Raw genomic sequence first — 19428 nt, 5'->3', positions numbered from 1 at the left:
TTCCCTCTTCCCTTCCTGGCTTAGTCCCATCTAGTCTCACCACAGTGGTCTTTGGATGATCTGCAGACATGCCAAGCTTGATCCCCACACAAGTCTGCCCTTAAATCTGTTTGAACAATCCATGAGTCTGAGTCCCCCATCTGAAAAAAAGGGAAGAAACCCAGTAGCTATCTCCTGGGGTTGTTGTCTGAAGATTTCATTAGTATACACAAAACATTGAAATGCTGTCTGGCACATACTCAGCACCATGTAAACGTTTGCTGTTATTTTGTTATTACTGTGTCTATTTTAGGACTGTCAAGGGGGTGGTGGGGCATTTTGGTGGTGTTGGGTTTTCGATCCTTGTGAAATGTGCAAACAAATGCACTAAAGGCAGTTGAACATGTTCATTTGAGATGATTGATTCTGTACAATAAGAGGCATCCTAGTACCTTGGAAGGATGAGCAGAGCTTCCAAGTTTATTTAGTGTCTGGAGATTGGTTTGTGAATCGGGGAGATACGGACCATTAAGTGCCTTGTATTTGCCGCACTCTATACAGAGCTTTCAAAATCGACGGCAGCCATCATGCTCACAACCCTGACTACTCAGATACAAGATTTCAGCTGTTTTGGGGTGTTTAGATGATCTTTTCTTTCTCTCTTTCTTCTTCTTCTTCTTCTTTTTTTTTTTCCTGGATGTCTTTTAGTGAGCCAAAGCCTGGAAGTCTGTCCTACCTGCTTCTGTAATCTGGCGCTATGCATCCAGATCCTCGGCCCTTACAGACACTGCTGTATGTTGTTACTCTTGCGATTCTGTGTCCTTCCGTGAATTCAGGTAAGAGCTGAAGAATGGTTGTGTTTTTGTTTTTTTTCAGGTTTTAAATTTTAATCCCAGTATAGTTACCATGCAGTGTTCTATTAGTTTTCAGAATATAATATAGCGATTCAGCAGTTCTCTATATGGCTCAATGCTTGTCATCAGTCCCCAGGAATGGTCATGTCTTTTTGTTGTGGTTGTTGTTGTTTAAGTTTTTACTTAATTTATTTTGAGAGGGACAGAGAGAGAACGAACAAGTGGGGAAAGGGCAGAGAGGAGAGACAGAGCCCCAATCAGGCTTCATGTTGTCAGTGTGGGGCCTGAACTCACTGCACTGCAAAATCATGCCCCGAGCTGAGATCAAGAGTCGGACACCCAGGGTGCCTGGGTGGCTCAGTCAGTTGAACGTCCGACTTTGGCTCAGGTCACGATCTCACAGTCCGTGAGTTCGAGCCCCGCATCGGGCTCTGTGCTGACAGCTCAGAGCCTAAAGCCTGCTTTGGATTCTGTGTCTCCCTCTCTCTCTGCCCCTTCCCTGCTTGCGCTCTGTGTCTGTCTCTCCCCAAAATAAATAAACAGTAAAAAAAAAAAAGTCAGACATCCAACAGACTGAGCCACCCAGGCACCCCAAGAATGGTCATGTCTTAACTGAAGCTTTTCCTCATCTTAATCCTAATCCTATACAAAACAGACTTCAGCTTCAAATCTTTGCTGATAATAATGATTTCCAAAGACGTTTCTAAGATTTGTTTGACCCCGCCAAATTACTTAAAAACTGATTAATTCAGCAATTTAAGGATCTCTTAGTAGTGCTTCTGGGCACTGGCAGGCCTTCCCATCATTGTCCTTATAAATTCATTCCTCTTGTTGCCTTAAAAACAAATTTTGTCCTAGCCTGCTCTTTTCCGTAAGAGGATATGTTACAAATATCTGATTTTGGAGATTATAACAGGAATAAAATGCTGACTACATACGACCGAAGAAATTTTAGAATCAGCACATATCAGTGCTTGTCTTGGAGCAAGAGAACTTGGTTCAAATCCCAGATCTGCCACTTTCTCGCCTGAGCTTGTCTGAGATTCTCTCTGCTTCTGGGTCACTGAAAAGCTTAAAAGTGTTTAGTGTTAAATGTGTTTATAAGCCCAAGCCCACATGCATCTCTAGTAATTTTAGGTCTGTGGAGAGATTTCTTTGTAAGTATATAGAAATGCGAGTGATGTTTATTCATTAAGTAATATTTGTTGTCTCTGTTAAGAATATTTTATAACTATATTGGATTTGTAAGCAAAAATCTTGGCTCGCTGGTTTTATTTCTGTTTTTGTTTTGCTAAACAGCCACCTCAGATTTAGTCAAGAGAGGCACTTCCCTTAATCTTCATATCTAATTAAATATCCTGCGAAAGTAGAGTCAGGAATTTATTGGTCTTTTTTTTTTTTTTTTTTTGGAAGTACTTTATTCCCCCAGATTAACAGTATTCTTGTCCCCCCCACTCTTTTGGGGGGTGGAGGGGGATTTGTTTTGTATGTTAGTGTAAGAATTCACCCTCTCCCCCAAGTTGCTGAGGAAAAGGTCTAACAAATGAAACTATTCTAAACACCAAATAAAAGTATTAAGATCGATGCTCCAAAAAAGGGTAGACTGTATTTCAGCCTGGCTTCCTAATGTTCTGCTTCTGCTTTCCTAGAAGTTGAATGTTATTTTCTATTAAAGTTGAATGTTATTTTCTATTTTCTATTCTTTCTTTCTAGGAAAGAAGACCGTAGCCACTATTTATACAATAATTTACTCTTTAAAATCAAGTGCTTAGTAATGTAGGAGAGAATTCTTTTTACTTTGCAAGTTATCTTCAGTTTTTCATATATATTTTTTTAAATTATTTTTGAGAGAGAGAGAGAGAGTGTGAGCAGGGGAGGGGCAGAGAAAGAGGGAGACACAGAATCCGAAGCGGGCTCCAGGCTCTGAGCTATTGGCACAGAGCCCGATGCGGGGCTTGAACTCGTGAACCGCGAGATCATGACCTGAGCCAGAGTTGGACACTTAACTGACTGAGCCGCTCAGGAGCCCCTCAGATTCTTGACTTCCATTTCTCAGAAGCTACTTCATACACAGAGCAGTTTGCTTTTTCTCACTTAAAGAATTGGTATTTTGTCGGATTTACACCATAAGGTTTTTCATCTATTCTACCCTGGTCCTTAAGTCCTAGCTTCACGCGTTGCCCTTTTTTACTTCCAAAAATAGTCATATCAGAATGTTCCTAGAACTTGTACAAGCATTAAGAACTGTAACACGTATGGATAAAATACGGAATTGCCTCTGGTTCCATAGATTCAGATGAAATGCATTCAATGTACTCTTCTCTCTCCCCTTACCTCCTTTCTCTCCTGTTCTCCCCACCTCTTTGCACGTGGGAACGTTTCCTGGTAGACTTGGCACCATCTTTTATTTCTGAGCCACTGTCCGCTGTCCAGAGACTTGGTGGACCCGTAGTACTCCATTGTTCTGCTAAGCCTGTGACCGCTCATATCTCATGGTTGCATAATGGAAAAAGACTGGATAGAAACATGGAACAGATTAAGATGCAACAGGGGACTTTGACTATTCTGTCCCTTAATCCCTCCCTTTCGGGTTCCTACCAGTGCGTTGCCAACAATAGCATCGGAGCAATTGTGAGCGGCCCTGCAACAGTATCTACTGCTGGTGAGTTTAATTTTATCCCTCAGATTTATGCTTTTTCCTAGAAACTAGAATGCTGGTACTTGCATGTGTGAATAGAGGGAAGAGCGTGGGCTTTGGAGTAAACACATAGCGTCCTCATCTCAGCCTTGACTCTCACTGTTGAGCTGGGGGAAATGCACTTGAACCTCCGTGAGCTTGGCCTCCTGTCTTCCCGTGTAACAGGGGCATGGAAGTAACTCTTACATGGTTAGGAGAGTTTTCTAATGCAAATTCTGAATTTCTTTGCGAATATTTAGAGGTCCTTTAATAGCAGCAGCAACAAAAAAGCTGTTGTCAACTTTGACACTCAGTTGTTTCATGCAGTCCCGTATCTCGCTCACATCTAATTGTTTTATTTGTCTTGATCACTGAGTGATTTTAGTTTATTTAATTGAAACCAGGCTAAAGAAGGAGGAATGAAATCACTGACTGTAGAGAAAGGAATGTCGGGTATTGAACTTATGGAAAATCTGGAACGTGGTGGTTTTCTTAGTAGGTTTGAGCCATCTGCCTTTCAAATGGTGATGGCTTCCAGTAATGGAAGATGTCTTTGTCGGGGCACCCCTATTTACAGAAGAAATCTGGATCCCTCAGGAGTAGTGAGTTTGTCGTAACTGAGAAGAGTAAATGTTTTCGTAGAGCTTTGACCCATGGACAGCTCCAGGACTCACACGGGAAGGCTGAACTCCTAGTGGCAGGCGGCTGGATGCTTTCAGCACTGCAGATCATAAAGAACCCTTCCACGCAGGCTCCATCTGTAGCGAACTCTTAGTAGTGAGAGGAATTGGGTTTGTTCCTGAAAGCCATTTTATTGCAGTGTGAGTAGCGACAAACAGCATAAAGATGCGTAGGGAAAGTGGGTGTTCATGAGGGACTGGATTGGAAAAGGATGTCTCTTGACAGAATGGGAATGACTATGCTTTATGGTTCTCATCCATGTTTTAAGGGCCGCTTGCTTGTTTGTCTTGTAGTCTCCTGGAAGCGTTGGCTTCTGGAAAAGGGTGCCGTGACTTAGCTCTAGGCCTCAACCGGGCATCTCTACTCCAGCCCCTTCCTGAGATAAAAAAATCACGCTCCTCTGTGAACTGGGGTTAGCTGCCGCAAACGGCCGCGTTGCAAGATGTGGCTTCTAGTTTTTAAACTTCCTTGGGGAGCGTTCACATTTGCATTGATTAATCAATTAATTTTCTACTTATTTACTTATGTATTTTAGTTCTTGGTGATTTTGGTTCACCAACAAAGCAGGTTATTACAGCGGAAGAAAAGAGTACCGGTTTCATTGGCTGCAAAGTACCAGATAGTAACCCCAAGGCTGAGGTGCGCTATAAAATCCGGGGAAAGTGGCTGAAACATTCCACAGGTGAGACCTTCAGCAAAAAGCCAGTGGTACCCACAGAACAAATGTCATGAAGCAACTTGCTGTTGAACTCCGTGTCCTAAGGACTGTGGCTACAAAAATGCATAAGCTATATTGCCTCTACTCTCAGAAGTCGGAAGAAGACCGGCATGAGTGGTTACACTGTAGAAATGATTACAATCCCAGATTCCCTCCATTCATTCAGGGTTCCACTCGGATATTTCTTCCTCTGAGAAGACCTCCCTCATCATGGCTCTATGTAAAATACCATGCCATGCCCCATTGCTCTGTGTCCCCTTTACTTAGCTGCTTTTTAAAGTTTCCACAGCATTGTAATAGACAGATTTCTGGTTGTTTGTCTGTTATTTATCCCTTTCTTTGCGGCCCCCATTTCCTGCACTGGAATGTTGGCTGCATGAGTGCAGGGCTTGCAGTCTGCTTTCTTTATTGTATCACTTGTGCCTGGATCAATACAGGCACCCAGTGTGTGTTTGCTGAGAAAAAAATGAACGGGTAGACATGAGTGGACACTGGCGGATCAGTGAGTGCTGTCCGGAGAGGTTTGCTCAAGGTGGGGGCTGTGGGCATTGTATCTCTTTCTACATATGCTTGTGCTTTCAGTGGGCTCAACAAATGGTCTGAGGTCAGATGTTTCTGATGGGTTCGATTTTGTTACTCTAGAACTATTGACTCTCCCCCCACCCCCCCGCCTTGACTTCCCCTTTCTTTCACTTAATAAATTTTCTCTGATTGTTGCTGCTGTTCTGATGTCTAAATTGAAAGGACGACTGCTAGCCTTTGTTTTCATTGGGGTCTTTCATATAGAGGCCTAACTGCATTCCCTTCTTTCCTCAGAGAAGTACTTAATCCTTCCATCAGGGAATCTTCAGATTCTGAATGTATCTTCAGAGGACAAGGGATCATATAAGTGTGCAGCTTTTAATCCTGTCACTCATGAATTAAAAGTTGAACCCATTGGCCGAAAGCTTCTTGTCAGTCGTAAGTATTTGGGAGAATAACGGTAACCAGAAGGATTCCTCAGGAGAAGCTTCCTCAGAAGCATTCTTTAGAAAGCACTGGAAAATCAGAGTGAATTTTTCTTGCAGATCCTATTTGCTTATCATAAGAAAGTCTTATAAAAAATTAAATACACGAATGCATTATAGTATAGTACTGTACATGTGTTTAAAAGATAATGAATTTTTAATTCATTGATTAATTTTTAAAAATATTTATGTATTTATTTATTTTGAGAGAGAGGGAGAGAGTGTGACCAGGGGAGAGTCGTGGGGCAGGGGGCAGAGGATCCAAAGTGAGCTCTGTGCTAATAGCAGAGAGCCCAATGTGGGGCTTGAACTCATGAACCGTGAGATCATGACCTGAGCCAAAGTTGGATGCTGAACCGACTGAGCCACCCATGCGCCTCCCCGGCCCCCGCCCCCTCCCCCCCCCCGCCCCGATAATGAATTTTTAGAAGAGAATTTTGGTCAGGATGACAGAGTGGAAACCAGACGGAGAACTTGACCCTTTGCTCAAATAAAAAGAAATAGTAGAGACAATATAACTTTATAACAGTGGTAATCAAATTGGTGGCTAACTGAATTATGAAAAATTAATAGCTGTTCTCTTTCAGCTGACAGTAGTCATAGCTGATTTTGAGATTACGGTAGCCGAACTCAGCTAGAACCAGTGGTCAAAGCACAACGAAGTGGTGGTTTCTGGATTGGTCAAAAATTCTGCATATCTAAACTGCTAATGCAGAGATAGCCCTAAGGGGCCACAAAGTGTTTTCATCTTAATTCTCCACTAAAAATGTATTAAGCTACCATGTAGGACCTTGTGGCATAAAGAAGAATAAATGGGGAGATGAGAAAGCTTGCAGATTTGGTAAGGAACAGATTGGAAGTGGATGTTTAATAATGACATTTTTTGGTTCCCTTCTTTTTCCAGGCCCTTCTTCCGACGATTTTCACATTCTTCACCCCACCTTTTCACAGGCACTAGCTGTGCTTTCTCATAGCCCCGTCACCCTGGAGTGTGTGGTGAGTGGGGTCCCAGTTTCTCAAGTGCACTGGCTGAAGGACGGTCAGGACGCTGTGCCGGGAAGCAACTGGCGAAGGTTGCATTCCCATCTTGCCACAGACAGCATTGACCCGGTGGACTCTGGAAACTATTCTTGTATAGTGGGAAACAAGTCTGGAGACGTAAAACATGTGACTTACGTGGTTAATGTGCTTGGTAAGACGTTACTTCTTAAATTGCTTTTCGGGTCAGGCTATTTTTCTGGTCTAACTGATGTTTGAATGGAAGATCTATTTGGGAACTATAAATGACACGTAAATAACGTCTTCACGTATGATGTCACAAGAAGCTTCGTTTTTTTGTTTTTTTTTTAAAGGACTGCTGATTTCAGCAGTATTTCTTGGTGGCACAGAACATTTCACTTGGGATGTTTATGGGAACCTCCCCCTCAACCTGGTTATGCAACGCAAAGCTTGTTCTTCCTTCCTAATGATGTGGAAGATTCTAGGCTGTGTCAGTGTGTTGGACCTAGTAGGAGTACCTAACAGTACTGACTAGAAAAGGTCACCTCAAAAAGAAATCTATTTCATTTTATTTTCCCTTAAGGAATGCTTTCACTGTATTATCTGCATTATTTCCACCCACATTGCTGTGTATATACTCTTTATCTCAAAGCTTTTCCTTCCTTTTTTTTCCAGTTCCCTGTCTCACTGTCATGTCTAGCACCAGAAAATGTTTTCCTTTATCAAAACAGATTTTCATGAAAGCCAGAAAAAAATAGGTTGTAAGTGGTTTCATAGTAAATATAGTTGCTGTAAACCTTCTGCATGTGTTTATTTGCAACATAGGTAACCCTGGAATTAAGTAAGTGTATGGCAAATGAGATTTAAAGTGCCGTGATAATCAGGTCTAAGTTAATATGCATAATCATGTAATTTGGGCATATGTTACCAATGTTGCTAAATGATTTACTTGGTCTAGGAAAAAGTGGCTTGATGGATAGTAAAGGAAGTTTCCTGCCCAGTATAACATCTAGCCTAACGGCAGAATTGACCATAAAAAGAATTTAACCTGTGAATAAACATTCTTCTTTTGACTCTTGTTTAGTGTGAAATCATGGGAAACTACTTATTTCAAACAAATCACCTGAAACAAATGCTCAGGGAAGCCCAAGATGTATGTGTGTGTGTGTGTGTGTGTGTGTGTGTGTGTGTGTGAGAGAGAGAGAGAGAGAGAGAGAGAGAGAGAGAGAGAAACAGACAGAGAGAGAGAGAGAGAGAGAGAGAGAGAGAAGTGGGTGGGAAGATCTAGAAAAAGAGACTATGAAATATTAGTAACATATGGTTTATTTGATTAGAAGGAAGTTCAAATACATTTCTAATTTTGTCTTGATGACCATAGCAGGTAGGAGAATGTGAGTAAACAATGCAATTTGATTTCAACTAGTTATTGGTAGAGAGATTTTATGTGTCTTGTGTGATAATTTAAAAAGTACCTCTTAAGGGCTAGAGTTTAATTTATATGTTTTATTTTTAGAAAATGCTTCAATTTCTAAAGGACTACAGGATCAGACAGTCTCTCTGGGTGCCACAGTACAATTTACTTGTGAGATTCATGGGAACCCAACTCCAAACCGTACCTGGTTTCATAACGCACAACCTGTTCATCCTTCCCCACGACATCTAACTGTAGGAAACAGACTGAAAATCAGTGGTGTTACCATGGAAGATTCTGGGCTGTATCAGTGTGTAGCAGATAATGGGATTGGATTCATACAGTCTACTGGGAGACTTGAAATTGAAAAAGGTAGGCTTTTGGGTCCAGAAATCATAGGAAGTTTTACTTTACAGATAGGCTTTTGTTTTGGTTAAAAATTAAATCATTTTCACTAGAGAACATAATTCCATTACCATAAAGGAACTATGCCTATTTTCCATGTTCCTTTCTAGTTGCAGATGGGCATTTCCATGAAGAGGCAATATTATTTGATTAACTTCATTAAAAAAATTTTTTTTTAATTATTTTTTTCAAAAGATACTATAGTTTATTTTTTTTATTTTTTTAAATTTTTTTAACGTTTATTTATTTTTGAGACCGAGAGAGACAGAGCATGAACAGGGGAGGGGCAGAGAGAGAAGAAGACACAATCTGAAACGGGCTCCAGGCTCTGAGCGGTCAGCACAGAGCCCGACGCGGGGCTCGAACTCACGGACTGCGAGATCATGACCTGGGCCAAAGTCGGACGCTCAATCGACTGAGCCACCCAGGCGCCCCAAAAGATACTATAGTTTAAAAGGCATATGGTAAAAGTCTCTCATTTCTATTCCCTGGCCAGCCATATTGCCTTTAGAACTAACCAGTTTTATCAGTGTCTTTAATGTCCTTGTGTGTATATATACAATCACACACAATGTGTCTGTGTGCACTGAATAACATCTTTTTCCCCCCCGTAAATGGAGGTAGTAGTCCTCAGAGTTTTTTATTTACCATATCTTTGATATTTTCCCAGATGGTTCATTAAACAGTGTTTTCATTCTTTTTCAAATGACTGCTTATTAAGGAGTTCTATAATGAATGTCCCTCTGCATAGATTATTTTGCACAGGTGTAAATATCTATAGAATAGATTTCTGGAAATGAATTTGCTGAATGAAAGCATCTTTGTTTGGTAATTTTGGTAGATATCACGGAGTTGCTCTGCAAAATTGTTACTGGTTTTTATTCTTACTGACCAGCAATGTGTATCTGCCTGTCTCCTCATATCCTCACCAGGGCAAGGTGTTAAATCTTTGCCCATCTGATAGTTTAAAAAAAAAAAAAACCTTTTGGTCTGTATTTATATTACTATGAGTGAAGTTGGGCTTCCTATCATATGTTTATGAGTCATTTGAATTTGTTTTCCTATGTACTGACTGTTCATTGTCTTTTGTCCATTTTAAAAATTAGATTGTTGGTCATTTTTCTTGTGGATTGGTAGGAATTCTATATTAGGGATATTAATCTTTTGCCTATGAGTTATAAATATTTCAAGTGTCAAAGAATCAGTGTGATACAGACCAATTCTCTGACCTTGGTGCAATTATTTTAGAAGTTAATAGTAAAAGTCATTTTTAACTGGCATATATTTGGAAATGTAAAATTATGCTTCTCAGTAACAGAGAAAAAACTGCAGTGCAATGTGAAAATGCCACAGATTGAATTGTGTGGGATGTAGTAAAAATGGAATTTACATGGGAATGTATAGCCTTAAATGCTTATAAAAGAAAACTAGTAAGACTGAAAATAAGGAAGCAGAGGAAAAGAGATACTAAAGGGCAGAAATCAATTGAATAGAAAATGAAGATAAAATGGAGAGGATCAGTAAAGAAAAAAGTTGGTTCTTTGCAAATCTAATAAAATGGACCTACCTTTGTTGCAAAATACAAATAAACAGTTTTAGGAATAAAAAGTACAAGTCTTGTAGAGATTAAAAATAATAAATAAAGGTAAAGATAAAATAAAAGATAAAGATATATTGTGATAAACTTTATGTCACCAGTTTACAATGTTCTAGGAAATAGACAGATTCTTAGGAAAAATACGACTTAGTAAGGATGACTTAAAAGAAATTAAAAAGCCTATGTAGTCCTGTACTCATGAAGGAAACTGATTAGGGGTTTAAAATCTTCCCACAGAGAAAACACCAGGCCATATAGGTTTTATGGAGAGGTTTACGAAACTTACAAGTAACAGACCATTCCAAATATTACACAAACTCTTCCAGAGAAAAGTAAAAACTGGGAACTCTCCAGTCCTTATGATTTTGATTCTAAAATCACAAAGGAATGGCATAAGAAAGGAAAACCAAAGGCCAATCTCATTTGTGAACATAGATACAAAAATCTTATGAAAATATTAGCAAGCCATCAATATTTAAAAAAGGAAATACATCTTAACTAAGGAGTCAGCCCAGGAATCAGTCAGAAAATTTAAAGTGTCATTCATCTGGATTGAATAGAGGTAGGAAAACATTTGACACAATTCAATATCCATGTTAGACACACTTAGAAAAATAGAAATAAAAGGAAATTTTCTTAATCTGATAAAGAGTATTTAACAAAAATTTACAAGAAACATCACTTTTATGGTGAAATGTTGGAAGCATTCTCTTTAAAATCTCTTTTATTGGGGCACCTGGGTGGCTCAGTTGGTTAAGTGTCCAACTTTGGCTCAGGTCATGATCTCACCATTCATCAATTCAGGCCCCACCTCAGGCTCTGTGCTGACAGCTTAGAGCCTGGAGTCTGCTTTGGATTCTGTGTCACCCTCTGTCTCTGCCCCTTCCTGCTCACACTCTGTCTCTCTCTCTCAAGAATAAATAAACAGTAAAAAAATAAATAAATAAAATCTTTTATTTGCCATCATACTGGAGACTCTGATCAGCACAGAATGACACAAAATATGTAAATAAAATAAAATATATAAGGATAGGAAAGAAAAAAATCAAACCCATAACTGCCATGATTGCCAATACAGAGAATTCTCAATTTGCTGGCAAATTATTAGAAATAATAAAGGCACTTAGCAAGGTATCTGGACGAAGACCAATAAAGAAGAATCGGTGTCTTTCTATATACCAGTGCATTAGTCACGCTTCTCCAGAGAAACAAACCCAGTAGGATATATAAGATATAAATAAGAGGTGGTTTATAATAGGAATTGGCTCACATGATTATGGGGGTTGAGAAGTCCCATAGTCTATCCTCTATACACTGGAAAAGGAGGAAAGCCAATAGTGTAATTCATTTGTGGGGTGGTGGAGAGCCTGTTGGTTTAAGTCTTGACCAAAGTCCAAAAGCTGGAGAACCAGAAGCGCTGATGTCCAGTGTTCGAGGGCAGGAGAAGGTGGATCAGCTTAAGCAGAGAGAAGGAATTCACCTTTACTCTGCATTTTTGCTCTACAGCATGCTCAGCAGATTGGATGTTGCTCACCCGCGTTGGGCAGTGCCATCTGCTATACTCTGTTCACCAATTCAAATGCTAATCTCTTCTGGAAGCACTCTCGCAGACCCACCCAGTTATGTGGACATCCCTTCGTCCAATCAAGTTGATACATAAAATTAACCACTATAGCCAACAACAGGCAGAAAATATAATTTAAAAGTCACCTTTTAATATTAGCAACATTTAAAAAGACCAAGGTATCCTAGAAAGATATACCAGTTGGTACATACCGAAATTCAGTATTACACAGTTGTCAGGTCTTTCCAGAAACTTCCTGTAACTTCATGCAATTCCAATTAAAATCTTATTTGGATATTTTGAGGACATTGACAAACTGATTCTGGGATTTATATGCATGACCAAAGGCCCAAGAATAGTTAAGGCATGCTGAAAGAAGAAGAAAAACACAGGGACTTATTTTTACAGGTATTAGAACATATATAAAAATCTGTGGTAACTAAGATATATTGTATTGGTGCAGGAACAGATAGGCTATTGAAACAAGACAAAGACCCACCAAGAAGACATTTGCACCTAAGGATTTGACTTAGGTGGCATTGCAGATTACCAAGAGGAGGACATCCATTTCAAGTGTGGATGTGGGATAATTGCTCATCAAAATGGAGAAAAAGAAATGAAATCTCTAACTCGTAATGTGTATAAAGACAAATTACCAGTGGATTAAAGACCTATCTGTGCAAGGCAAGATGGCAGAGTTTTTGAAGAAAATGCAGGAGACATCTATCTGATTGGATATAACTTAACATTTTAGGCTAATTTTTTTTAAAAGATTGATATGACTACATTGAAATTAGAACATCCTTATTAATAAAGAATACCATTAAAAATGAAAAGAAAAGGGGCGCCTGGGTGGCTCGGTCGGTTAAGCGCCTGACTTCGGCTCAGGTCATGATCTCGTGGTCCGTGAGTTCGAGCCCCATGTCGGGCTCTGTGCTGACTGCTCAGAGCCTGGAGCCTGTTTCAGATTCTGTGTCTCCCTCTCTCTCTGCCCCTCCCCTGTTCATGCTCTGTCTCTCTCTGTCTCAAAAATAAATAAACGTTAAAAAAAAATTTAAAAAAAAAAAATGAAAAGAAAAGCAGGGGCCCCTGGGTGGCTCAGTTGGTTAAGCGTCCGACTTAAGCTCAGGTCATGATCTCGCGGTCCGTGAGCTCGAGGCCCGCGTCGGGCCCTGTGTTGACAGTTCAGAGCCTGGAGCCTGCTTCTGATTCTGTGTCTCCCACTCTTTCTGCCCCTCCCCCACTCATGCTCTGTCTCTCTCTCAAAAATGAATAATGTTAAAAATTTTTTTTTAAAAAAGCAATAAACTGTGAGAAGATATTAGCAGCATATATAACGAATAACGGAACACTAGCTGGAATATACAAAGAACTCTGAAACCATTACAAAAAAGATAAATGACCCAACAGAAAAATGGACAAAAAGCATTTCAAAGAGGAGGAAAAATACCAGTGACACATAAACACGTGAAAAGATGTTCAAACTCATTAGTACTCAGGAGAGTGCAGTTTATGACCAGTGAGACAGCATCTTACACTTTCTAGATTGGCAGAGATTCGGGAATCTAACCATACCGAGTGTTGGTTTTGTCAAAGGTAGGAAGTAGGGCTGGAGAAAGAGAAGGATGCACTGGAGAAAATTCCATTTGTAATCGATATTCCATAGTAGGCACACTTAAAAATGGCTCCAGAGAATACCTGGGACCAAAAGGAAAGAGAGTTAGTTTAGAGACAAAAAATGTTGTTTGTGTAACATGATAAGAAATACACTCGTCGACTTTCACTCAGAACAGATTTCTCTCCCAGGCTTTTTGTAATCAGAGGTTCCCCCTGGAATGAACTATTTTTGTGAAGGAATATTATTTTGTTTTATGCTCCTTGACACCTTTTTCATGGCTTCACCTGTTTTATACTTAACAGCAGTCAAATGAGTATAGGAAACCCTTTTTTTCCCCTAAAGGACAGGAAGTCTGTGTAGGAAATGTCCAGGAGCCCACAATTAAGAATTCTACTTTTTAGGGACAGTTTTACGTGGTGAAAGTTGAGAAGAGAATTAACAAGGAGGGGGTTATCTTTGTTTTAGTTATTACTGTCATATATCCCTGTTTGCCCATGTCTTTGCAAACACTTGTTTCAGTGAATGAATGTGTTCTCCATACTGTTCTGCATGTAAAACATTGTTTAGGGGATGGTAACCAGATTTATTGTGGTGATCATTTGCCAGTGTGTATCCATATGTTAAATCATGATGTTGTGCACCTGAAACTAATGTTGTATGTCGATTATACTTCAATTAAAAAAAACACTGTTAAGAAATACATGTACGAAAGATGCTTTTAAGGCTGTTACTTGGGCACGACATGGATAACATTTATGCAAGAAGATGAATTTATTTTGCATTGTAGGTACTATAATCTTAATTATGTGTGTGTATTTGTGTGTGAATTACTGTTTTAATAGGCAGTGGACTCAAGCCAGTTATAATTACAGCACCAGCAAGTACAAAGGTGGTAGATGGAGACTTTATTACTCTGTCCTGCAATGCCACTGGCGTGCCAGTCCCAGTCATGCGTTGGTATGACAGGCACGGGTTGATAACCAGCCATCCGTCTCAAGTGCTCAGATCAAAATCCCGGAAATCACACTTACGACCTGGGGGCTATGACCTAGAGCCTGTCTACTTCATCATGTCCCGAGCTGGCTCAAGCTCTCTGTATATTCAGGCTATCACTCAGGAGCATGCTGGGAAATACATCTGCGAAGCCGCAAATGAACATGGTGCCACACAGTCGGAGGCAGTCCTCACAGTTGGTGAGTTGCCATTAGTACTTTTTCTCGGGTGATTAGCTTCCTCTGATTGTAGGGGATAAAGTGCTTTGAAGTATGTTTTTTTCATGAGTCCAGCAATCTCTGAATATATATATATATATTTTCCCCGGCAATAGTGAAACACAGAACTGTGGTTTTGGGTATTTGGCCTTACCATGAACCGGATGAACCTTGGTTTCCATTTCGGATGTTTTGGTTAAGGTTGTAGTTGTCCTATAGAAAGCTCTCATATGGGACCAAGCCCGAGTTGTGACCTGTTTTCATGATTAATGCTTTTGGTTGTCTAAGCTACTGAAAGTGATCATTGCTGACATTTTTTAAGTGAGCCTTTGATAAGTACAGTATCCAGAGTCTAAAGGGTTGGCTTTCTTTCTTTTTTTTTTTTTAACTTTTATTTATTTTTGAGACAGAGGGAGACAGAGCATGAACGGGGGAGGGGCAGAGAGAGAGGGAAACACAGAATCGGAAGCAGGCTCCAGCCTCTGAGCCATCAGCCCAGAGCCAGATGCGGGGCTCGAACTCACGGACCGTGAGATCATGACCTGAGCCGAAGTCGGACGCTTAACCGACTGAGCCACCCAGGCGCCCCTGAAGGGTTGGCTTTCATTGAGAAAGTAGAATCATGGTACTACCAAACAGTACCTCCTATTCAAAGTTATTTTTCTAATGGGATGTATAACATTAATTCTTGATATTTTATTGATTTTTGGTGAGGATGACTTAAAAGCTTTATACAGTTTTTGAAGTACTTAGTGTATAGAATATCGATATTGTTAAAATTAATTCAAATTTGACTTAATTCAAATTCAAGCCTTACATCGGTATTTAGAGCAGCAATGCGCCAGCAGGTAGTCAGTTGAGTGGAGACTGTCACCTTATTTGTCATGCAAGAAGCAGAGTGTCAAAAACAGTACTGCCCTTAGTCTTGGCAACTGAGTTCCCTGCCTTGGGCCAGTGCGTTAGAGGGCTCCTTGCAGCTTTCTTCTGCCTGGGTCCTCAGCTCCCACTGGTCACATAGTCCATGTGGTTAAGGGGTTAAGTTATAGTCCCTGGAGCCTGGAGCCCGTGTTCCTCCTTGTGTATAGCAGGTCTGGGGCTCTGGAAGTCCTTGCTTTAATTAGTTCACAGTCTGGTTCCACACAGGTCCCGTTTCCTGACCCATCCTCCAGAGTGTAGACCACACCACCAGTGTGCAGGCACCCTTAAGCCAGAGGAGCGGCCAAGGGGTGGTCTTTTGCAGAGGAAGGAACGTAAAGTAGACAGAAATTGGGTGTGCACACAGGTATTTCCAACACAGGCACACAAGGCCCCTGGAGCTCCAGAGGAAGCTGGAGGTAGAAAGAGAAGTGGGGAAGGCCAAGGACATCCATTTGTATTAGATTATAATTATTACTGTCTGATTATTGGTAAATTAGGATTATTCCCTGTAGCAGTTAGGGAAGGAAGAAATAGCTACTCACTTCAGACATGTTAAGAATCCTCCAATGAAGAGGGTAGTTGGGTGTTGTATAAATTTATACACATGTAAATATGAATATGTATACGTGTGTGTGTTTATATATCTGCTCTGCCAAGAGAAAATCAGAGTGGCTCTGCTCAAATTGTTAGCTGTAGGACAGGTGTAACACAGGTGATGCTTGGTTAGCTTTTGGCTAAAGTGATTGTTTTATATAAATATAGGATAGCAAGAGGCATAGATGTGATAGTCACAGTTGATGGAACTGGATCTTTTGTCTCACTGCCTCACTTTAAATATCAAAGATCTGAAGCCTTTAGAAAATACATAGGCTAACTTGTTTAGGTTAGAATTTTTTAGGTCTTTAAGGTCTTCCCCACCCCTTCCAGGATTTTATGTCTTGATAAATACCATTTTCATGTATAGTAACCCCATCACCGACCTCCTTCCGAAATGTTCTTATATTTTCTCTTTTGCACGCCCTATAATTATTAAGATCCAGCCAGGTTTACTAAAGCTCACAATACATAACAACCCACCTCTTTCTACAGGAATCTGAGCCTTATTAAATTCTAGCATACTGAGAGCCATTTACTTGTTTTTTGGGGGGTAAGCAAGGGCAAAGAGAGAGATGACTGCCCCCTCCTCCTTTTTCTTTCCAGAGACCTTGGGTTTTGAGGTCTTAGATGTACAAATATTTGTAGAGTGGGTTGTAACTCTTCAAAACTATAATGGGAGTTGGTTTGGGATAGTCAGGGTAGGGGATGCTGGTGTGAGTGGTCACAGTGGGAACGGCTTTGACAAGTTTGGTTATATTCCTTGTTTAGTTTCAGCTCTGAGTCATTAAATTCACTGCCATAGTTACAGTACTTAGAAAAGCAGAATTTTATCAGCCTCTTCTAATTCAAAAAGCATTCTACATTTAAAAATACTTGGTCTATTTTTTTTCTTTTTTTTTTTTTTTAATTTTTATTTATTTTTTTGAGACAGAGAGAGACAGAGCATGAACAGGGGAGGGTCAGAGAGAGAGGGAGACACAGAATCCGAAACAGGCTCCGGGCTCTGAGCTGTCGTCACAGAGCCCTACGCGGGGCTCAAACTCACAGACTGTGGGATCATGACCTGAGCCGAAGTCGGACGCTCAACCGACTGAGCCACCCAGGCGCCCCAATACTTGATGTCTAAACTGATCATTTCACACTTGATCTTAGCCAAAAGGCCAAGAAGTGATCTCATCTGACCATTTCACAGAGTTGTTTTGAAGACAAGTTGAGATAATGTATGTGAAAAAACTTTTGAAAGTGGTGTTCAGGCCTTATAAATTATATCGTGTGAGTACTCAAATTATATTACTGGAAATAGCAGAGAGAAAAGAATTGAATCTTCCTCCTCCTCCCCTCTTCTCGAATCCCCTTTTTAATAAACATGGCAGAACAGTCTCATCGCATCCAGAATAGCAGGAGCAGAATTGTGACACTGATACCGTTAGACACAGGCTGCGGCATAAGTTTGTCTCCTGCTTCTGCATAAATTGAGGCCTGTGGTCTTTAAACTCTTGTACGGCCAGATACCACTTCCCAGTGGTAAGCAGCCCAAAGGCTCCGTGAAACTCCTAATGATGAAAAGGTCATTCTCCGCTACCCTAAGCCACAGCTAATTACCTCCACTTGCTAGAGCCCATCTCTCGCCCCAGTGGGCACCAGCCGCACACCCTTACCAGCCAGCCCACGTCCTGACTCACTAGATAAACACGGCTGCTCCAGAAGCAATATTGTGAAGTTGTCTCAGTGAACTTAATTAGTTTTCTCCTGGATTATTTTCTCACTAGCTTCTTTAATGGAGGACGCGTCGGAGACACCTTTTCTCCTCTAAACAGAAAACCGACCTTACGCCGTTAGCCGTGGTTTGTGTCGGTTCCCTCCTGAACTGCAGGGCTTCTCAAAACACACCCACCTTTTACCAGGAATCCGACTTCACTGTGCAAAAGAAACTCTTTCACATCGTTTCCTCTGCTCCCTTCCTCCACAAAAGTGGTCAAAAAGAGGAGACCTTTTTGTTGCCAGCCTGAATAGCACTCGAGAGAAACCAAGCTGTCAGCACTTGGGTTTCATGGTGCTCGGAGTGTATTTGTTTTCATCAACTGCTTTCTCTGGAGCAGGATCACCAGAGTTCTGCTGGCTGTTGTCACTTAATCTCCCAGAACCCTAATTTCCTCAGCTGTGAAGTAGGAATATTACTGTCCACCTAAGAATGTTGTTTTGAGAGCTTGAGGAGATTATATTTATTAAATGTCTAACACAATGCGTGGCCCATAATACGTGCTCAGTAAATTTGGGGGATGGGATGTGCAACCTATTTCTTTTTTCAGCGCAAATATTTTTCCCTTCTCTTGTGTTCTGTATGCTTTTAGTAGCATTAAGACTATTTGCTTGTTTCATTTTTCTTTAGATTGGCAATTTTTTTTGACGTTTCTTTATTTTTGAGAAAGCGTGAGCAAGGGAGGGGCACAGAGAGGGGGACAAAGGATCCAAAGCGGGCTCTGCATTGAGAGCAGCAGGCCCGATGTGGGGCTTGAACTCATGAACTGTGGGATCATGACCTGAGGCGAAGTCGGGCGCTCAACCGGCTGAGACACCCAGGTGCCCCTAGATTGGCGATTTCTTAAGCCAGTCTTCAGTTCTATCCAGAAAGAGGGCTTGCTTGGAAATAGGTAAACCCTTCTTTTACCTTGTTTCCTCTTGTCGAATGTAAATTGTTCTGCTTGTGTAGGGTATTTTCATTATCTGTTGCTGCATAACTACCCCCAAAGATTACTGAAACAGTAGCCCCTTTATGATCTCTTACAGTTCCTAGGGTTAACTGGACGCAGCTGGGCAATTCTGCCGGCCTTGCTTGGGGTCTCTTACGCCATTGCAGTCAGATGTACCTGGGGCTGGAACAGCCAAAGTGGCTTTACCCACACGTGTGACACTTTTGTGAAGGCTGGAATAACCGGCCACCTCCCCTTCCTTCCCTTTCTCTCCCCCTCTCCCCCCGCCACTCCACACGGCTAGCTTGGATGTCTGTATGGGGCGACACAGAAGTAGAAGTGCCAGGCCTTGTGAAGACTCAAGCCTGGAAGAGCACGGTCTCACTTTGGTTGAAGCCAGTCATAGGGCCAGCCTGATTCAGCAGGGAGGGGACCGTCCAAGGGTGTGGATGCTGAGGGGTGTCATTGGAGACTGGCTCCCCAGCAGGTAACAGCCTAGCTC

At 41.0% G+C, this 19428-nt stretch overlaps 1 protein-coding gene across 3 annotated transcripts in view; it reads left to right on the top strand.

The window, feature by feature from the left end:
- Positions 1-19428, top strand: part of CDON (cell adhesion associated, oncogene regulated) — a 100657-nt gene that overhangs the window by 34535 nt on the left and 46694 nt on the right. For all 3 annotated transcript variants that reach the window (XM_042958611.1, XM_042958609.1, XM_042958610.1), the window contains exons 2-8: positions 688-815; positions 3223-3495; positions 4727-4873; positions 5726-5869; positions 6821-7108; positions 8429-8698; positions 14353-14703. In XM_042958611.1, coding sequence (XP_042814545.1) covers positions 737-815; positions 3223-3495; positions 4727-4873; positions 5726-5869; positions 6821-7108; positions 8429-8698; positions 14353-14703 — 1552 coding nt within the window. In that variant the 5' untranslated portion in view covers positions 688-736. The remainder of the gene's footprint in view (positions 1-687; positions 816-3222; positions 3496-4726; positions 4874-5725; positions 5870-6820; positions 7109-8428; positions 8699-14352; positions 14704-19428) is intronic.

The sequence above is a fragment of the Panthera tigris genome, chromosome D1, assembly GCF_018350195.1.
Source record: "Panthera tigris isolate Pti1 chromosome D1, P.tigris_Pti1_mat1.1, whole genome shotgun sequence".
Lineage (NCBI taxonomy): Eukaryota > Metazoa > Chordata > Mammalia > Carnivora > Felidae > Panthera > Panthera tigris.
The sequence above is the reverse complement of the archived record's forward strand: the minus strand, read 5'-3'. Positions and strand labels throughout refer to the sequence as shown.